This window comes from Elephas maximus, chromosome 12 (assembly GCF_024166365.1).
Source record: "Elephas maximus indicus isolate mEleMax1 chromosome 12, mEleMax1 primary haplotype, whole genome shotgun sequence".
Taxonomy (NCBI): Eukaryota; Metazoa; Chordata; class Mammalia; order Proboscidea; family Elephantidae; genus Elephas; species Elephas maximus.
This window is the reverse complement of record NC_064830.1, coordinates 84,346,069-84,364,249: the sequence shown is the minus strand read 5'-3', so window position 1 is coordinate 84,364,249 and position 18,181 is coordinate 84,346,069. Positions and strand designations below refer to the sequence as shown.

General features: G+C 43.8%; 1 protein-coding gene across 2 annotated transcripts in view; it reads right to left on the bottom strand.

Moving 5' to 3' along the window:
• PRKCB (protein kinase C beta) overlaps positions 1-18,181 on the bottom strand; it is a 390,245-nt gene that overhangs the window by 45,623 nt on the left and 326,441 nt on the right. For both annotated transcript variants that reach the window (XM_049904226.1, XM_049904224.1), the window contains exons 11-13: positions 13,950-14,041; positions 11,387-11,449; positions 4,936-5,074 (exon numbers count right to left, since the gene is read on the bottom strand). In XM_049904226.1, the coding sequence (XP_049760183.1) occupies positions 4,936-5,074; positions 11,387-11,449; positions 13,950-14,041 (294 nt within the window). The remainder of the gene's footprint in view (positions 1-4,935; positions 5,075-11,386; positions 11,450-13,949; positions 14,042-18,181) is intronic.

Here is an 18,181-nt window from a genome sequence, read left to right as displayed (position 1 = left end):
CAGGGGATAGTTTCAATTCAAAATTGGAAGAACAACTCAGGCCCATAGTTTCAGGTACTGCACCAGACTCAAGAGGTCAAGTCTGGATTCTTTAAGAATTTGAAGTTGTTCCACATTTTTCTCTCTTTTTATCAGGATTCATCTGTTGTGTTCCCGATAGAACATTCAGTAGTGGTAGCTGGGCACCATCTAGTTCTTCTGGTCTCAAAGTGGAGGAGGCAGTGGTTCACGTAGACAGTTAGTCCTGTAGTCCAGTTCCTTCTCTAATTCTTGGGTTTCCTTCTCTTTTGCAATAAAGACCAATGGTTATATCTTAGATGTCCACTTGTAAGCTTTTAAGACCCTAGATACCATATTGGGAGGTAGAATATAAACTTTAAGAAATATATTATGCCAATTGACCGGACTGTTCCACAAGGCCATAGTCCTAAGCCCCCAAACCAAGAGAACTACTCCTATAAGGTGACTGGTTATGTCTAATTAGTATCAGCATCTATAGTCCCTCCCCTTTTTTGATTGTTGTTATTGCTGCAAAACTATATACAACCTAGCATTTGCCTATTTGTTCCTTTTCCCTGTGTACAGCTTTAGAGACACCAGCTACCTCGGTGATGCTATACAAATTTCACTCATATATTTGGTGCCACCTTCCCCCTCTCTATAAACAAGAAGTGGCTACTACCTAGGCAGTACTTCTCCCTCTGCCCCCCCGTAAATACTAATAAAGATTAGTTTCTTGTTATTTACTTATTCATATCATTTCATAAAAGTGACAACATACAATTTTTTTTATGATTGACTTATTTTGCTCAACAATGTCCTCCAGGTTCACCCATGTTGTAAGATGTTTCAAGAACTCATTTTTCTTTATCACTAAGTAGTATTCCATTTCATGGAGGTACCACATTTTTACTTACCCATTCATCCACTGATGGCTACTTAGGTTGTTTCCATCTTTTTACTATTGTGAATAGTGCTGCAATGAACATAGGTGTGCATATGCCTGTTTGTGTTACTTCTATTAGGTCCCTAGAGTATATACCTAGGAGTGGAATTGCTGGTTTATATGGCAGCTCTACCTCTACTTTTTTTGAGGAACTGCCAGACCATTTTCCATAACGGCTGTACCATTTTGCATTCCCACTAGCAACAGGTAAGGGCTCCAATTTATCCACATCCTCTCCAACACTTGTTATTTTCCGTGTTTTTCATTTGTTTTTAATCTTAGCTATCCTAGTGGGAGTGAAAGAGTATCTCGTTGTGATTTTGATTTGTGTTTCCGTGATGGCTAATGACATTGAGAATCTTTTCACGTATCTGCTGGCCATTTGAATATTCTCTTTGGTGAAGTGTCTGCTCATGTCTTCTGCCCAGTTTTTGATTAGGTTGTCTTTTTGTTGTTGTGAGTATGGACTTTTAAGAAGAACAATTCTTTTTTTCCTCATTATAAAAATTACACTTATTACTAATTTACTATTTAGAAAATGTAGATAAGCTAAGAGAATAAAATGAAAATCACTCATAATACTTTATCAAGAGAAAAATTATGATTAATATTTGGTCTATTTCCTTTCAGACTTCTTTTCTATGAATGCATCTTAAGCCCTGTGTGTGTTTTACATAAGCATAAATATTTTGCTAATATGGACTCTTAGTAAAGTGTTTTATTCACTTGTTTTCATGCTAATATTGGCTTTTTTACCTCTGTATAACATTCCACTGAATGGATATACCCAAATCTATTGTATCAATTCCCAGTTGGTGAGGTTTCTACTGATACTGCAACAGATATCCTTTTAACGAGAGATTTGGACATCCAATTATTTCCTTGTGATAAATTCCTAAAAGTAGAACTGGTGGATCAAATGGTATATACAGTTTTGAGTTTTGGGGTACATACTAGCAAGTTGCCAGAGTAGGATGAAGTCTAGAGTAGCTGTGTGATTGTCCATCTTTCAGTATGTGTTGTTGTTGTTAGGTGCCATCGAGTCGATTCCAGCTCATGGCAACCCTACAGGACAGAGTAGAACTGCCCCATAAGGTTTCCAAGGAATGGCCAGTAGATTTGAACTGCCAACCTTTTGGTTAGCAGCTGAGCTCTTAACCACTATGCCACCAGGGCTCCTTTCATTATATAGGGATGTAAACTGTATCAAAGGGGTTAAGAGATACAATAGCAAAGGTTTAGGGCTGAGGTTTGAAGGTGAGACAGTCGAGATTTTGAATCCTGACTCTACAATTTACCAGCTGTGTGACCTTGGGGAAGTTACTTAATTTCTTTAAGCCTTACTTTCTGCCTATATAAAATGAAGTTAATACTGCCTATTTCCTGGAGATTTGGGAGAATGAGCTACTACATGCCTCTCACACATTATGCCCTCAAAATGCTAGTTATCACTAGAATGTTCTCTAATTCAATTATCTGTGAGGCTTTACACAATAAAGGTGTTTCAGGAAATCTGGCTGGAAAGCGTCTGTCTGTTTATTGAACTCCATCTCCCACCTCGACTTCCACGAAAATCAGAAATGTACTCTGAGGAGAATTAACTACAAGAGACCGAAGGGAAAGCTTTCTGTGAGAACACTTCTCACTGAAAGTGTTTTCACACGTTTAAAGTACTTCGTGTCTTATTTGATCCTCATGACAACCCCAGAAGTCCATCCTTTTACAAAGGAAATAGAACCTGAGGTGAAAGGAGTCACCAGAGGTGATGGGGTTAGTTAACGGCAGAGCTGGGATGAATACCTGACCTGCAGCTTGTTCTTCCCATCCCTGGGGCACAAGGAGGATGAAATTTCACCAGTAATACAGCTCAGGCTCTCCCCATGCTTACCATCACAATCAACCGGGGACATTAGAAAACCGCTGATACTGGGCCCCACTGTGCAGAGATTCTGATTCAATTGATCCGCAGTGAAGCTGGGCATCCTGCATTTTTAAAGCCCCCCAGGGACTCTAAAGTTCAGCTGGGGTTGAGAACCAGAGATTATTGAAGTACCGCACATCAAGCAACTGTGTTACTGATTGTTTCTGATATTCTAATTAACGAAACAAAATAATAGAATCAAGTATACTACTGGGTCCTAATAAAAGGTTAATTTTTAAATGGGTTACTTTTTAATAATTCAAGTAATACACAAATACAATTACCTTGTAAATAATCTAAACGGTACAAATTAAGCTAAATTTCCCATTACCATGCCCTCATCCTCAGAGGTAACCGAGGCTACAAAATCAGTCTACTACTTTCCAGACTTTCTATGCTTTTATATGTATATATACAAACTCATAGAAAACATACAGCAGAGTTTTGTGGGTTTTTTTCTTTTTCCATAAATGCTATCATATTGTGTTTATCAAACTCTGCACCTTGATTTTTTTTTCTCTCAGCAATATGTCCGGAAAATACATCTGCACATGTATCTAACTCACTCTTTTGAATTGATGCCTAGTAGAGGTCCAGAGGAAACCCTGGTGGCGTAGTGGTTAAGTGCTACAGCTGCTAACCAAAGGGTCAGCAGTTTGAATACACCAGGCGCTCCTTGGAAACTCTATGGGGCAGTTCTACTCTGGCCTATAGGGTCGCTGTGAGTCGGAGTCGACTCAATGGCACTGGGTTTGGGTTTTGTTGGTTTTAGAGGTCCATAAACCCACTGCTCTTGGCGTCGATTCATAGAGACCCTAGAGGACAGAGTAGAACTGCCCCATAGGGTTTCCAAAGAGCACTTGGTGGATTCAAACTGCCGATTTTTTGGTTAGCAGCTGTAGCTCTTAACCACTACACCACCAGGGTTTCCATGAGTCGGGATTGACTCGACAGCAACAGGTTTGGTTTGGTTTTAGAGGTCCATACTGTAAATATATTAGAGTCTCTTGTCCATTGTCTTATGGATAAGCACTGTTTCAAGTTAGCAATACAGGTACGCCCTGATTTTTGTAAGGCTGCATGGCATTTCCTAACATGGATGTAGCATATTTTAGCTAATTATTCCTTTACTGATTGTCATTGATATTATTGTCTATTTTTCATTCATAAAAAAAAGTATCACAGTGAAATACTCTGAACACATATCCTTCCACCCTTGTGTGTGTGTGTGTGTGTAAACTAGGGACCTAGAAGGTGAACTGCTTTGGTACAACAGTACACAGGTTTTAAACTGTGTGCCAAGTCATTTCATTGTGGGGGGCATTCCATAACCATTGCTACAAATCGAGAGGCTAACAGTCAAGGAAAGGGAAATTTGAGGTTGTCCATTTCCAAGACTCTGTGTCACAACCTCAGTTTCTTTCCTGAAAAAAAAAAAAAAAAAAATCCAGTAACAGATTGCAGAATTCCGTCTTGCCAAGCATCAATCCAGAGAAAAAAGAAAGCTATCATCTGGCACAACTTGGTGCACCATGATATGTTGGGAAAATCCATTCTGCAACTGGCCGTTTAATTTGGGAAGGGACAGAAGTCACTATGATGAAATCTTTATCATAAGAAAAAAAAAAAAATTCTGAACCTCTCAGAGTTCATCACAGCTACTATATACCTACCCGTACACAGATCCTAGGTCAGCCAAGGGGATTTCTCTCTCTCTGCATTTCCCCCCGCTTAACAAACATTTCAATATCACAATTAGGAGAAGGTATCATATGGCCATGAGCCACAGCAGCTTGACGAAAGAGTTTTACTGATGTGTGGTGGATGGTTCTTTTGAGTTTTATTTAAATTTTCTCCCAAACCTTGATGTATTTTGGGCCTGAGCTTCTGGATGTGTGCGAAGTCAATTTGCATGTGTGATCTCAAAGGAGTGCTTTTTGAGTACAGGATAAGGACCAGCCTGAGGTTTCTTGCCAGGTACCACCCTCTACCTTTCCCAGCTCCAACACAGCCATCTAGGAAGACATCAAGGCAGCATGAACACGTGTTGGGGCCCATCAGCTCTCACCTCAGGGGCAATGTAGTCTGGAGTGCCACAGAACGTCTTGGTTGTCACCCCGTCCCAGATGTTTTCCTTACACATGCCAAAATCAGCGATCTTGATGTGGCCCTCGGAATCCAGCATCACATTGTCAAGTTTCAGGTCACTGCAGCAGACATAAGTATTAGGGATTTAATTAAATGCTTAAATGATTTAATTAAAGTCAATCAATGGCTACTCATTATGTGCAAAGCACTGTACTGGGTGTTGTGGGGGCACATATACACACACACAAAAAAAAACCCTACTGTCATAGAGTCAACTCTGACTCACGGTGACCCCATGTGCGTCACAGTAGAACTATGCTCCATATGGTTTTCGATGGCTGATTTTTCAGAAGTAGATCACCAGGTCTTTCTTTTAAAAGAGTCCACCTATGGGTGGACTCAAACCTCCAATCTTTCGGTCAACAACTGTTAACCATTTGTACCACCCAGGGACTCTCTGCAGGTACAGAGGTGACTATAAACCAGCCCTTGCATTCTAACAGCTTACAACCTGACAGGGAGATAAAACAAAAGTCCACAAACCTCTGTGCTTTTTTTTTTTTCTAGAGTCAACTATGCCAAGCACCTCACAGGACACGATGAGATGGTATCTCTGAGAAGAGGGAGATCCATAGAAAGTCAAACAAAGGGCAGAGTGTCCATAGAGGTTTCTTGAATCCACAACTTCTAAGAATTGACCTTTGCAATGTAAGGACTCCTTATATTTGGTAGGAATATATATTTTTCACAATTTTTTTTTTTTCCTGAATATCTCTGAAGACCATGAAGGGGGGAAAAAAAAAAAAGCTGGGAGAAGCTTATTTAACTCCAAATGTTCTACGCTCTCCTAGGCCAGTTCCTCAGAGCATGACCCAGGACTTTCCATTTATTCTTTTAGTCAAAAAATATTTGTCTATCTTAAACAGTTAGAAATAGAACTACCATACAACCCAGAAATCCCACTCCTCGGAATATACCCTAGAGATACAAGAGCCTTCATACAAACAGATATATGCACACCCATGTTTATTGCAGCTCTGTTTACAACAGCAAAAAGCTGGAAGCAACCTAGGTGTCCATCAACGGATGAATGGGTAAATAAATTGTGGTATATTCACACAATGGAATACTACGCATCGATAAAGAACAGTGACGAATCTCTGAAACATTTCATAACATGGAGGAACCTGGAAGGCATTATGCTGAGCGAAATGAGTCAGAGGCAAAAGGACAAATATTGTATAAGACCACTATTATAAGATCTTGAGAAATAGTAAACCTGAGAAGAACACATACTTTTGTGGTTACGAGGGGAGGAGGGAGGGAGGGTGGGAGAGGGTTTTTTTTATTGATTAATCAGTAGATAAGAACTGCTTTAGGTGAAGGGAAAGACAACACTCAATACATGGAAGGTCAGCTCAATTGGACTGGACCAAAAGCAAAGAAGTTTCCGGGATAAAATGAATGCTTCAAAGGTCAGCGGAGCAAGCGCGGGGGTCTGGGGAACATGGTTTGTGGGGACTTCTAAGTCAATTGGCAAAATAATTCTATTATGAAAACATTCTGCATCCCACTTTGAAATGTGGCGTCTGGGGTCTTAAATGCTAACAAGCGGCCATCTAAGATGCATCAATTGGTCTCAACCCACCTGGAGGAAAGGAAAATGAAGAACACCAAGGCCACACGACAACTAAGAGCCCAAGAGACAGAAAGGGCCACATGAACCAGAGACCTACATCATCCTGAGACCAGAAGAACTAGTTGGTGCCCGGCCACAATCGGTGACTGCCCTGACAGGGAGCACAGCAGAGGACCCCTGAGGGAGCAGGAGATCAGTGGGATACAGACCCCGAATTCTCATAAAAAGACCAAACTTAATGGTCTGACTGAGACTTGAGGAATCCCGGCGGCCATGGTCCCCAGACCTTCTGTTGGCCCAGGACAGGAACCATCCCCAAAGACAACTCATCAGACATGAAAGGGACTGGTCAGCGGGTGGGAGAGAGACGCTGATGAAGAGTGAGCTAATTATATCAGGTGGACACTTGAGATTGTGTTGGCAACTCTTGTCTGGAGAGGGGATGGGAGGATAGAGAGAGAGGGAAGCCGGCAAAATTGTCAAGAAAGGAGAGACTGGAAGGGCTGACTCAAGAGGGGGAGAGCAAGTGGGAGTAGGGAGTGAGATGTATGTAAACTTATATGTGACAGACTGATTGGATTTGTAAACGTTCACTTGAAGCTTAATAAAAGTTATTAAAAAAAAATATTTGTCATGCATCTACTACGTGACAGGCACTACGTGTGGTGCTAAGTACAGGTATGTGTTGCTTAACGTCCCTTCAGGCAACTCCCAGCGCATGTACGTCATGGTCCTATAAGGTTATCCCGATTGGAGAACAAACGTAGGAGACTAGTGGATGTACTTTACTAAGCAGGGAGATCTGATCGGTCTCTCACTAGCTCTCCATAGCCCTCCAGGTCCTGATACCGCCCTGACTCTGGGGTGGCAGGGAGAGGAGTTCATGGCGCCCATCCACGGCTACCTGTCCCACCATGCTCACCTCAGGCAGGGACTGTGCAGATCCTGCTGGAGCCACTGAGGGGGATGCCCCACTGAGGCAACTGCCCCACTCGGCCTGGAGGCCCTGCATGCGACACCCAGGCCCATGGCCAAGGCATCACCTGTGCTGGTGGCTGGTGGTGGCTGCCCAGTGGTCTAGGCTGGGGCAGGCAGGGCTAGAAGAGTTTAAAGCCCATTAGGGGAGATGAGGAAGGCAGGCGAGGAAGAAGGAAGGGGATGGAGTTGATGGCACTATGGGGCCAGGAGGCCGTTGGACTATGATGACTGTGCACCCTGGCAGGTAGGTGGGGGCCGAGGCACTGCTCTCAGAGACCAAGTGGGGTCCACGCAGATCAGCGGCAGCAGAGCTAAAGTTTTCGCACAGACCCTCGGGATGGTGGCACCATGGCACGCATCCTGGGCCCAACCAGTGACCATTCTGCTCATCTCTCTCCTGTATATAATATGATGTTTTGCACAATGCGCAAATCACATATTGTCCCATTTCACAGAACTTATGCTGGACGTCAAGCAACGCATGCCTGTACGTAACTGTGAACGAGCTAGGCAAGCATCCTGTTCTTATTCAGACCAAATTCTAGTGCAGAGAAGAAGAAAATTAGCAAGTATTCAAATCTATAAGCATGAATGTTATAGATTCTGAGAAGTGGCATGAAGAAAATACAGAGGATGATGAGGCTGACAGCAGTGGGGGAGGTCAGTTGAAATTGGGTATCAGGGAAGACCTCTCTAAGGAGGTGACAGTTGAGCTTTAAGCTAAAGGACATGTGCTACACACTCAGTATTTTACTTTCATCTGTGTTGGTCAGGAAGGTTTGATATCTGGGGGAATCGTTGTACATCCTTGCTGTATTGAATCACTCCAGTATCAACAGACTTCCTCCTTCCTGAACACCTACTCCACTGTCAACACTTGGGTGTTTCTGTACCAGGGATGGTCCATGGGCCAGAACTCCCCGGTCCCAGCAGAAGATGTAAGGGGATCTACTGCTCAATTCAGACCTTTCCCTTAAATCATCTTGATTGGGTGGTGGACATCTGTGGTTTATGCCTACTCTAGCATCTTGTGAGGGGACCATCTTAGTATGTCTTTGAAGAAATATCCTGCCCCTATTCTCAAGCCATGAGTGGTGTTGACCCCAAATCCTGGCTCCAGGAATTTAGGGGTCATGTCATTTGGAAGATAATGTGTGCCACTCAACACTAGAATCACACCAGCACGCAAGATGCTCTCTGTGCAAGTCAGCAGGGGAACTGAGGGATTAGAGGACTCACATGTACCATCTCATGCTCACATGGTGATATATGTTCCCTGAGGACAAGCCTGGGTAGGATGACCACACAATCTTAAATTTACGTTATTATTATTCTCTCTGTTTCTCTGTCCTCACTAGGATCTCCCATGTGCCAAGAAAAACCACATCTCTTCCTGACCTTCATCCCTGCATTACCAAGGGATAAATGGGGGAACACGGAGACTCTGGGTGTTCAGGATGAGATCCCCCCAACTGGATTTCATATCACCACTTCAAGGAGGCAAAAAAGCCCCAGGACTCTGCAGGCTTCTGGCAAGGCCCTGCCTTCCTCTCACCCATCCCACCAGCACTCACAGCCTTATCTCCATTATCTGCCTGGAGACTACCAGGGCTCATCTTTTTATGCCTTTTAGTCTCTGTACTGGGTTGAACCAAAAAAAAAAAAAACCCCAAAAAACCATTGCTGTCAAGTCAATTCTGACTCATAGCAACCCTATCGGGCAGAGTAAAACTGCCCCATAGGGTTTTCAAGGGTGTAAATCTCTATGGAAGCAGGCTGCCACATCTTTCTTCTGCAGAGCGGCTGGAGTGTTTGAATCGCCAACCTTTCAGTTAGCAGCTGAGCACTTAACCACTGTGCCACCAGGGCTTCTTACTGGATTGAATAGTGTCCCCAAAAAACTCATGTCCACCAGGAACCTCAGAATGTGACCTTATTTGAAAGTAAGGTCTTTGTAGATATAATTAATTAAGATGAGGTCATACTGGAGTAGGGTGGGCCCTAAATCCAATAGGACTGGTGTCCTTATAAGAGGAAAAGGACACACGGAGGCTCAGACACACAGGGAAGAAGTCTATATGAAGATGGAGGCAGGGACCGGAGTGATGCAGCTACAAGCCAGGGAATGTCAAGGATGCCAGGGGCCACCAGAAGCTAGGAAGAGGCAAGGAAGTTTCTTCCCAAGAGCCTTCAGAGGGAGGATGGCCTTGCCTACACCTTGGTTTTGGACCTCTAGCCTCCAGAAAGTGGAAACCTTGGTGATGTACTGGTTAAGTGCTATGGCTGCTAACCAAAAGGTCGGCAGTTTGAATCCACCAGGCATTCCTTAGAAACTCTACGGTGCAGTTCTACTCTGTCCTATCGGGCTGCTGTGAGTCAGAATCGACTCGATGGCAACAGGTTTGGTTTTTTTTTTTTAGCCTCCAGAACTGTGAGAAAATAAATTCCTGTTATTTTCAGCCACCAGTGTATGGTACTTCGTTAGAGCAGCCCTGGGAAACGAACACAGTCCCACAGCTGTCAGCTGCAGCAAGAGGCCCAAGGCTCCCAGGTCATCCTGAGTCCCCCAAATCCTAATCCCCATGCTGTCTGCAGAATAAGAGGAAACCACCATCCCCAGCACACACCAGCCCCTTACCTGCTTGATTTTTCTTCTCCATAGCCTTATCACTGCTTGATGGTCTATATATTTTTATGATTATATGGTTCTCTGTCTCCTGCCTCTAGAATATAACCTCCACAAAGGGCAGGGGTTTTGTCTGTTTTGCTCACTGCTCTATCCCCACCACTTAGAATAGTGCCAAAGGCATAGTTGTTGTTCTTAGTTGCTGTCTAATTGGCTCCAACTTGTGGCAACCTTATAACAGAACAAAACATTGCCCAGTCCTGCACCATCTCCATGATGTTGAAGTTCATTGTTGTGGCTACTGTATCAAATCATCTCCTTGAAGGTTTCCCTCATTTTCGCTGACCCTCTAATTTTCCAAACATGATATCACATCATGACACGATATGTACATAAAGCACATAGTAGGCACCTGATAAATATTTGTCAAATGAATGAATGAAATGGGCTTTTATGGCTCTTCACGGCCTTTGAAATAGACCTTGTCCCCGCCAAGTGGGGTTTGGAAGCCCCATGACCCTGTCAGTTTCTCTTGCATAACAAACCAGTCCAAACCTGCGCTGACTATGCCATCTGCATCCACGTAGTGTGAGGAGGACTGTACACCCTGGCCTTGCTGACAAATAGCACCCTCGGGCTCTATAGCTGGCCTCGCATGGAATATAAAATGGTATGACTCAGACAGCTACGATCATACCCTTGCTCCTCCAAACACGGGCAAATGCCAACTCCCAAACTTAATCCTGTCTTTCAGGCAAGCAACTCAGAGATCCTTTTCCAAATTGTAGTTACATAGCAAAAAAGAAAAGAAATGTTTCATAATAACATGATCCATCACATTCTGCCAGCCAAGATTCTTTGCTTGACCCCCAAGTGTGGTGTCCGTGGGCAGGAGAGAGGGGTACTGTGGCTCCAGTGGTGAGCCTTTCTCTTAGAGCAAACCATCTCGTGTTTGAGGATTCTGAACCATCGCTGGTGGCAGAGTCCACAGAGATTTTTCTAGCGACATACAGAGCTGCCCAAACTTTGCCAGGGCAGTGGGCGACACTGCCTGGCAGAACACATGCCCAAGTTAGTACTGGAAGATTCCTCCCCCACTGTGGATTCTAATTTTAAACACGGCTAAAGAAGAGGCAGGGAGGGAGGGGCGCAGGGGAAGAGATGGAAAGCACAGCGGTGCTCACTTACCGGTAAATGACGCCCTTGCTCTGTAAGAAGAACAGACCGATGGCAATCTCTGCAGCGTAGAATCTGAACAAGTTTTAAGAAAAAATGACAGAGAAAATTCAAGGATACCGTATGCATGGCAAGTCTCAGAATTCTAAAGAATTTTGAAGTAGACATAGGGCATTAAAGTCCTACCATGGGTGGTCAGCCATATAGCTCATAAAACACTGAGCGGATGGATGGATTAGAGTGGTTTTGAGAGCGGCACGGCTGTGTTAAAGGCAGCCTGGGGATGGACAGAGATCTGGGAACTGCGCAGGAGGAAAGGGGCCATGGGATATGACGGGCTGGATGGGAAATTATAGATTAATAATAATAACCACTAACATCTGTTGAAGGTTTGCCATCTACCTAGCATTATTTCTGGCATTCTCTGATTCAGTCTTCATAACAATCCTATGAGGTAGATCCAATTATTAACCCCTGTTCCTCAAATGAGGAAACTGAGGCTTAGTGAGAGAAAATAACTTGGCCTCCTGACACCCTGCTAAGTCAGAACTGAAGCTACTCCCAAAGCCCAGTGATTGGACAGGCCTATATATAAAACAAACAATACCACATGTGAGGAATGTGCTTCTTAGTTCAACCCCGTATGCGAGACCAAATGGGCAACACCTGCCCGAGAGCAAAGCTAAGAAGGCAGGAAGGGACAGGAAAAGTGGACAAATGAAGAAGGAGAACCCAGGGTGAAAAGGGAAAGGGGCAGAGTGCTGACACATTGCAGGGATTAAAACCAATGTCACAAAACAAGTGGTGTGTAAATTTCTAAACGAGAAAGTAATTTGCACTATAAACTTGCATCTAAAACATAATAGAATTAAAAAAGTAATTAAATAAATAAAAATAACTTGGCTAAGTTATGGAGCCCTGATGGCACAGTGGTTAAGAGCTGAGCTGCTAACCAAAAGGTCGGCAGTTAAAATCCACCAGCCAGCCACTTCTTGGAAACCCTATGGGGCACCTCTACTCTGTGCTATAGGGTCACTATGAGTCAGAATCAACTCAACAGTAACAAGTTTTTGTTTTTTGGTGGGCAAGCTATAAAGCTAATGAATGGTACAGCTAGGACTGGAAACAGCACCTGTGTAAAATGTAAGCTCATAATCAAGGTCCAGAAAGAAAGAGGTTAAGAGAAACAGGGAGCCCAGTTATACCACAAAGGTGGAGCAGGGCTTTGGGGAACTATGCTAAGTGTCCTAATCCTATGTCTTATGTGATAACAGAATTGAGGCCCGTGGTTAATTAGACATTAGAAGTAAAAGATGAGCCTGCCTTGCGGTCTCAGTGGGATTGTGTTGAGTTAAACTAATGGCTTGATCAGAAACACAAGAATGCTAACCTTGCCAGAACCTAGCGCTTACAACCTCGGCAGGTGGGAGAAAAGGGAGGGCAAGGGCTGAGCTGAACAGGAACCAGCAAGCCTCTGTGATAAAGGACTGGGGTCCTACACGATCTCTGGTGGCTTTCTGGACAGGCAGTAAGACCCTAGCAGACTCGCTAGGAGAGGATATTGTTAATTCCTATGACTTGCCATGTTCCTATTTGCCAACAGGGTTCTGGGCAGCGGGGTAATCAGTGGGAGTAGCACGATGAGATCTATGTGATAAAAAAAAAAAAAAAAAAAAGGAGATTCTGGCTGCTCTGTGGACTGAAGAGGGGGGAGGGGAAGAGTGCATTCAGTGGGGGAAACACATTTTCAAAAAATCCGGAATCAGTCTCCCTGTTCCAGACTCATAAACCACAGCCAGGGTGCGCCGTGGCCTTTCATCTCCCTGGACTCAAGGCACTGTAGGGGGAGAGTGGTATAGGACAGAGAACGTGAGTCGAAGAGATTTGGTTAGAATTCTGCATCTGCCTCCCACTAGCTTTGTGATCTTGAACAAATTCCCAAAACTCCTTGGGTCTCAGTGTCCTCATCTGTAAAGTAGAGATGAAAACATCTACCTCCCAGGGTTGTTCTCCAGGTAAAATGAGACCACATTTATTAAGCACTTAGGGCCTGGGACCCAGTAAACAAACAAACAAACAAACAAAAAGCCAAACCCATTGCCATTGAGTCAATTCCGACTCATGGCAACCCTACAGGACAGAGTAGAACTGCCCCATAGGGTTTCCAGGGAGCAGCTGATGGATTCAAACTGCTGACCTTTTGGTTAGCAGCCATAGCTCTTAACTACTGTGCCACCATGGCTTCTAGGACCTAGTAGGCTCTCAATAAATATGGCAAATGAACAAATACAACCTATAATGACATTCCCCAAGAAAGCTACAGGGGCTTCCATAAGAGTCAGGGGTAGGAATTGGAGATAAAGAAATAGCTATGTTTTTAGAGCATCAAGTTCTTAATTGGTGGCAGAAAAGAAAGAAACATCCCATATGGAGGAAAACACCCTTTTCTCCCAGCCATACGTTTCTCATGAAGAAGCCCCAGGTGTTTAAAATCCCTCTTTGCCTGAAAACCCAAAGGCACTAATGACCAACCCATTCATCCCAAGGAAAGAGCACAGCACAGCTTCCCACGTACACAGCATGAGGCTCCTTAAACCGGCCAACTTGTTGGATGTGGTACATCAGGTCACCCCCATTCACGTACTCCATCACAAAGTACAGGCGGTCCTGGAACAAGAGAGCAAACAGCAAAATCAGCATCCTGCCGTTTCTCAAACTCCAAATGGAAAGCCCAGAATATCTGGAATTTATAGTTAGAACAACCAGAACTCCCAGGCAGCCCGTATTTGCCAGGCCCGGTGTTTCCCCAAGTGTAGTATTTGTGCCACTAGAAGTATGTAAGTGAGCTGAGATGGTACATGAATAATTTTTTTTAAATTAATAGTTATGAACTTTCATTAGTTTGTACTGGAAAACATAATTAGCACATTAATCTATGAGTTAGCGGATAGTATTGTTTAGGACAAGGCTAATTTTAATAATAAGTTGAAAGTAATAAGTCAATAGTATTACAGGTGGTAGGTAGCTGTGGTGGAGTCCCAGGCTGGTACAAACAATTAATGCACTTAACTTCTAACCCAAAGGTTGGTGGTTCAAATTCAGCCAGAGGCACCTTGGAAGAAAAGCCTGGTAATCTACTTCCAACCAACCAGCCACTGAAAACCCTATGGAGCACAGTTCTACTTCCACACACGTGGGGTCACTTGAGTCAGAATCAATTTGATGGCAACTGGTTAGGTAGCTGTGGTAGTCAACCTCCATGATGGTTGCCCAGTGATTTTCACTCCTGGTATTCAGGCCTTTGCACAGTCTCTTACCACACTGAATAGAACCAACTTGTGTCACCAACCGGATACTGTGAAAATGACTACATGTGATTTCTGGGACTAGGTCGTAAAAGACATGTCAGCTTCTACCTTGCTCTCTACTGGATCACTCCCTGTAGGTGAAATCAGCTGCCATGTCATAAGAACACTCAAGCAGCACTACAGAAAGGTCCACTGGGCATGTAACTGAGGCCTCTTGCCACCACTCATAGGAATGAACCACCTTGGAAGTAGATCTGTCTGTCCCAGTCAAACCTTCAGATGACAGCAGTCCCAGCAGGCACCCTGACTACAACTTCACCTGAGACCCCAATCCAGACCAAAAAAAAAAAACAAAACTCCACTATTGTGGAGTGATTCTGACTCATAGCAACCCAACATGACAGTGGAGAACTGCGCTATAGGGTTTCCAAGGCTGTAACGTTTACAGAAGCAGAATGCCACATCTTTCTCCAGCAGACCGGGTGGTGGGTTTGAACCTTTCAGTTAGCAGCCAAGTGCTTAACCACTGCATGCCTGGGCTTTGACTCCCAACCTGGAATCACCCTGAAAAGCCACTCCTGAATTTCTGACCCACATAAAATGTGAGGTAATAGATGTCTATTGTTTTAAGCCATGAGCATTGAAGTGATTTGTTATTCAGCAATAGACAACTAACACAGTGCCTGTGGAAAACAACAACAACAACAATAAAACCCATGAATGATCAAAGTTTGAAAATAGTGGTCTGTGAGGGCAACTCTAGAAGTAAAAAATTGGGGGCAGAAAAAAAAATCTATACCCCATTTGGGGCATTTTTTCCAACATGTCTTTCCAGAGAGGCTGTGAGCTCCTTCAAGTGAGGGACTATGTTCTCCTCATCTGTTCAAGCCCCAGTCCTGGTACCATGACTAGCACACAGTGGGTGCCCAGAGATTGAAAATGCACAGGTTTTGGTGCCAAAAAGGATTTTATTTGGAAATTCAACTCTGCCTCCTGATAGCTGAGTGTACTTGGAAAAGTTAACACCTGGATTTCCTTATCTGTAAAACAGTGATAACAGCAGAACACAGGGTTGTTGCTGGGATTAAGAGAGACAGATGTATGGTATGTTATGGTCCCTGGGCAGTACCTACTGTGCCATATGCCTTCTCTCTTCCCTTCAAAGAGTGTTTGCTGAATGAATGAATGTCTTTACCTCTTCTCAGAGACTCTGCTGGGTCTAATCACTTCTTTGTGCCACATTCCTTTGGTTTGCAACTACAGGGTCTGTGCTAGCTAAACTGTAGGGAGTGGAAGTCCCTCTCATGTCTTCAGCCTAAAAAGTCACTTCTCTAACCCATCGCAATCTAAATAAGGTGTGCCTGTTGCACTATTTCATGGCCCCTTGTGTTTTTTCCTTTGATCACTTGTCATAATTGGTAATTATCTATTTAACTGTGTGGCTATTTCATTTATTTATTCACTCACATGTTAATTCAAAAAAAATATTTATAGAGCCCTACTAAGCACCAGGAGCCCTGGTGGCGCAGTAGTTAAGAGCGCAGCTGTTAACCAAAAGGTCGGCGGTTCGAATCCACCAACCGCTGCTTAGAAACCCTATGGGGCAGTTCTACTCTGTCCTGTAGGGCCGGTATGAGTCAGAATCAACTCAACGGCACTGGGTTTGGATTTCTGGTTTACTGAATACAGTGCATAGAACTGTATCTTATATATGACAGTTGTATGTTTACTTGTCAAATGTGTATTGCGTGTCTAGTACCTGCAACACGAAAATAAAGCTACCATCTTTGGAGCACTTACTATGAGACAGGCACTGAGCTAATGCACTCGGTTGCTAACCAAAAAGTTGGTGGCTTGAGTCCGCTCAGAGGTGCGTTGGAATAAAGGCCTCATGATCTATTTCTAAATATCAGTCATTGAAAATCCTATGAAGCACACTTCGACTCTGACACACATGGGGTCATTGTGAGCTGGAGTCAGCTCGACGGCAACTGGTTAAGTGCTTTATATATTTTATCTCACTTATCTCTCTAAACAACCCAATATGATAAGTACCATGATTTTACACAAATAACGCCCACCTTCTGCATTTGTTTGTTGGTAGTGCCCTCCCCCCAAGAAGCACCCTCACAAGGGCTGCCATGCCAACCCTCTTCCACCTGTTACTGTAAAAAAAAAAAAAAAAATTAGCATAGCACGCTTACGAAAATAACTCGTGGGGACAGAGCACAGATGACAAACACAGAAAAAAAAAAATTTCTACAGTACTATCATGCTTTTTTCAGACATGAAAGTTGAGGCACATAAAGGTTAAGTAACTTGCTAAAGGTCATTCAGCTGGTAAATTGCAGCCAGGATTTTAATCTGGTGGTTGGGTTCCAGAGTCTGCAGTCTTAATCTCTGTGTTATGCTGCCTCCAGTGACTGTGTCTTACACGCAAAGTCCTGTGCTAGACATTCTATGGATGTGTACATGTATCCTCCCCTCAGTGAGCTTCCTGTCCAGGAGGGGCGAGAAGGAATGTGGAGACCCAGCCTTACCTCAGGATAGAAGCTGGTGGGTTGAAGAGAAGGAGCACAAGCTAACCAATTTTCTTCTGAAATGTCAAAGGACTTTCTCAGGGTGCTATTAGACTTCACCCTCTCGACATTCCCAATGAGGGCAGAGAGGGAGGAGGAATTATCACTTCAGTTCTCAGGGTCCGAGGCATACGAGATTCACAGAAAGGTCACATACAAGTTGTTGGCACAGTGGAAACAGTAAGCCAGAACTGCCGACACACAGCCCCTGGTTCTTTGGGGTTTTTTTGATAGAAAACAAGCCCCAAAATAGCATCTGTCTTTGCCTCGCGTTGAAGAGAACCAAAACACTTGCTTTTAAAAATTATTTTTAAAACTAGCAGATGGCATCGGCCACAGAGAGAGAAGCAAGTGAGGGAGAGATTTCATTTGCTTGCTTTCTGCTGGGAAGAACTCAACTTGCCCCTCAAACTCATTAGTCAGAATCCCTACTTGAGGGGATGGTTCCACTGTGGGTAACGCCAGGTTCTGTGATCTGTTTCTACTGATACCTTATGCAGGGAAGCCCTGAAATCCATCATCTTTGAACTCCATTGCATCTGGCTTTGGCACACCAATGCCTCCACTATTAAACATTATGGTTGGCATCTCACTGTCCTTTCATTTTCTGAACAAACACTTAATGAAGCCCATTCTCTGCCAGGCACTACTCTCCATGCCAGAGATGCTGCTGTGAATAATCCAAGGTGCCTGATGTTAAGGATTCCCCAGGCTTAGTGGGAAAACCAGATAAATTCCCAAATGGTAATGTTTCCCAGGAGTCCCTGGCTTGTGTAATGATTAATGTGCTCTGCTGCTAATCAGGTTGGAGGTTTGAGTCCTCTCAAAGATACCTTGGAAGAAAGACCTGGTGATCTGTTTCCAAAAACTCAACCATTAAAAATCTTATGGATCAAAATGGGGAAAATGCAGAACAGATA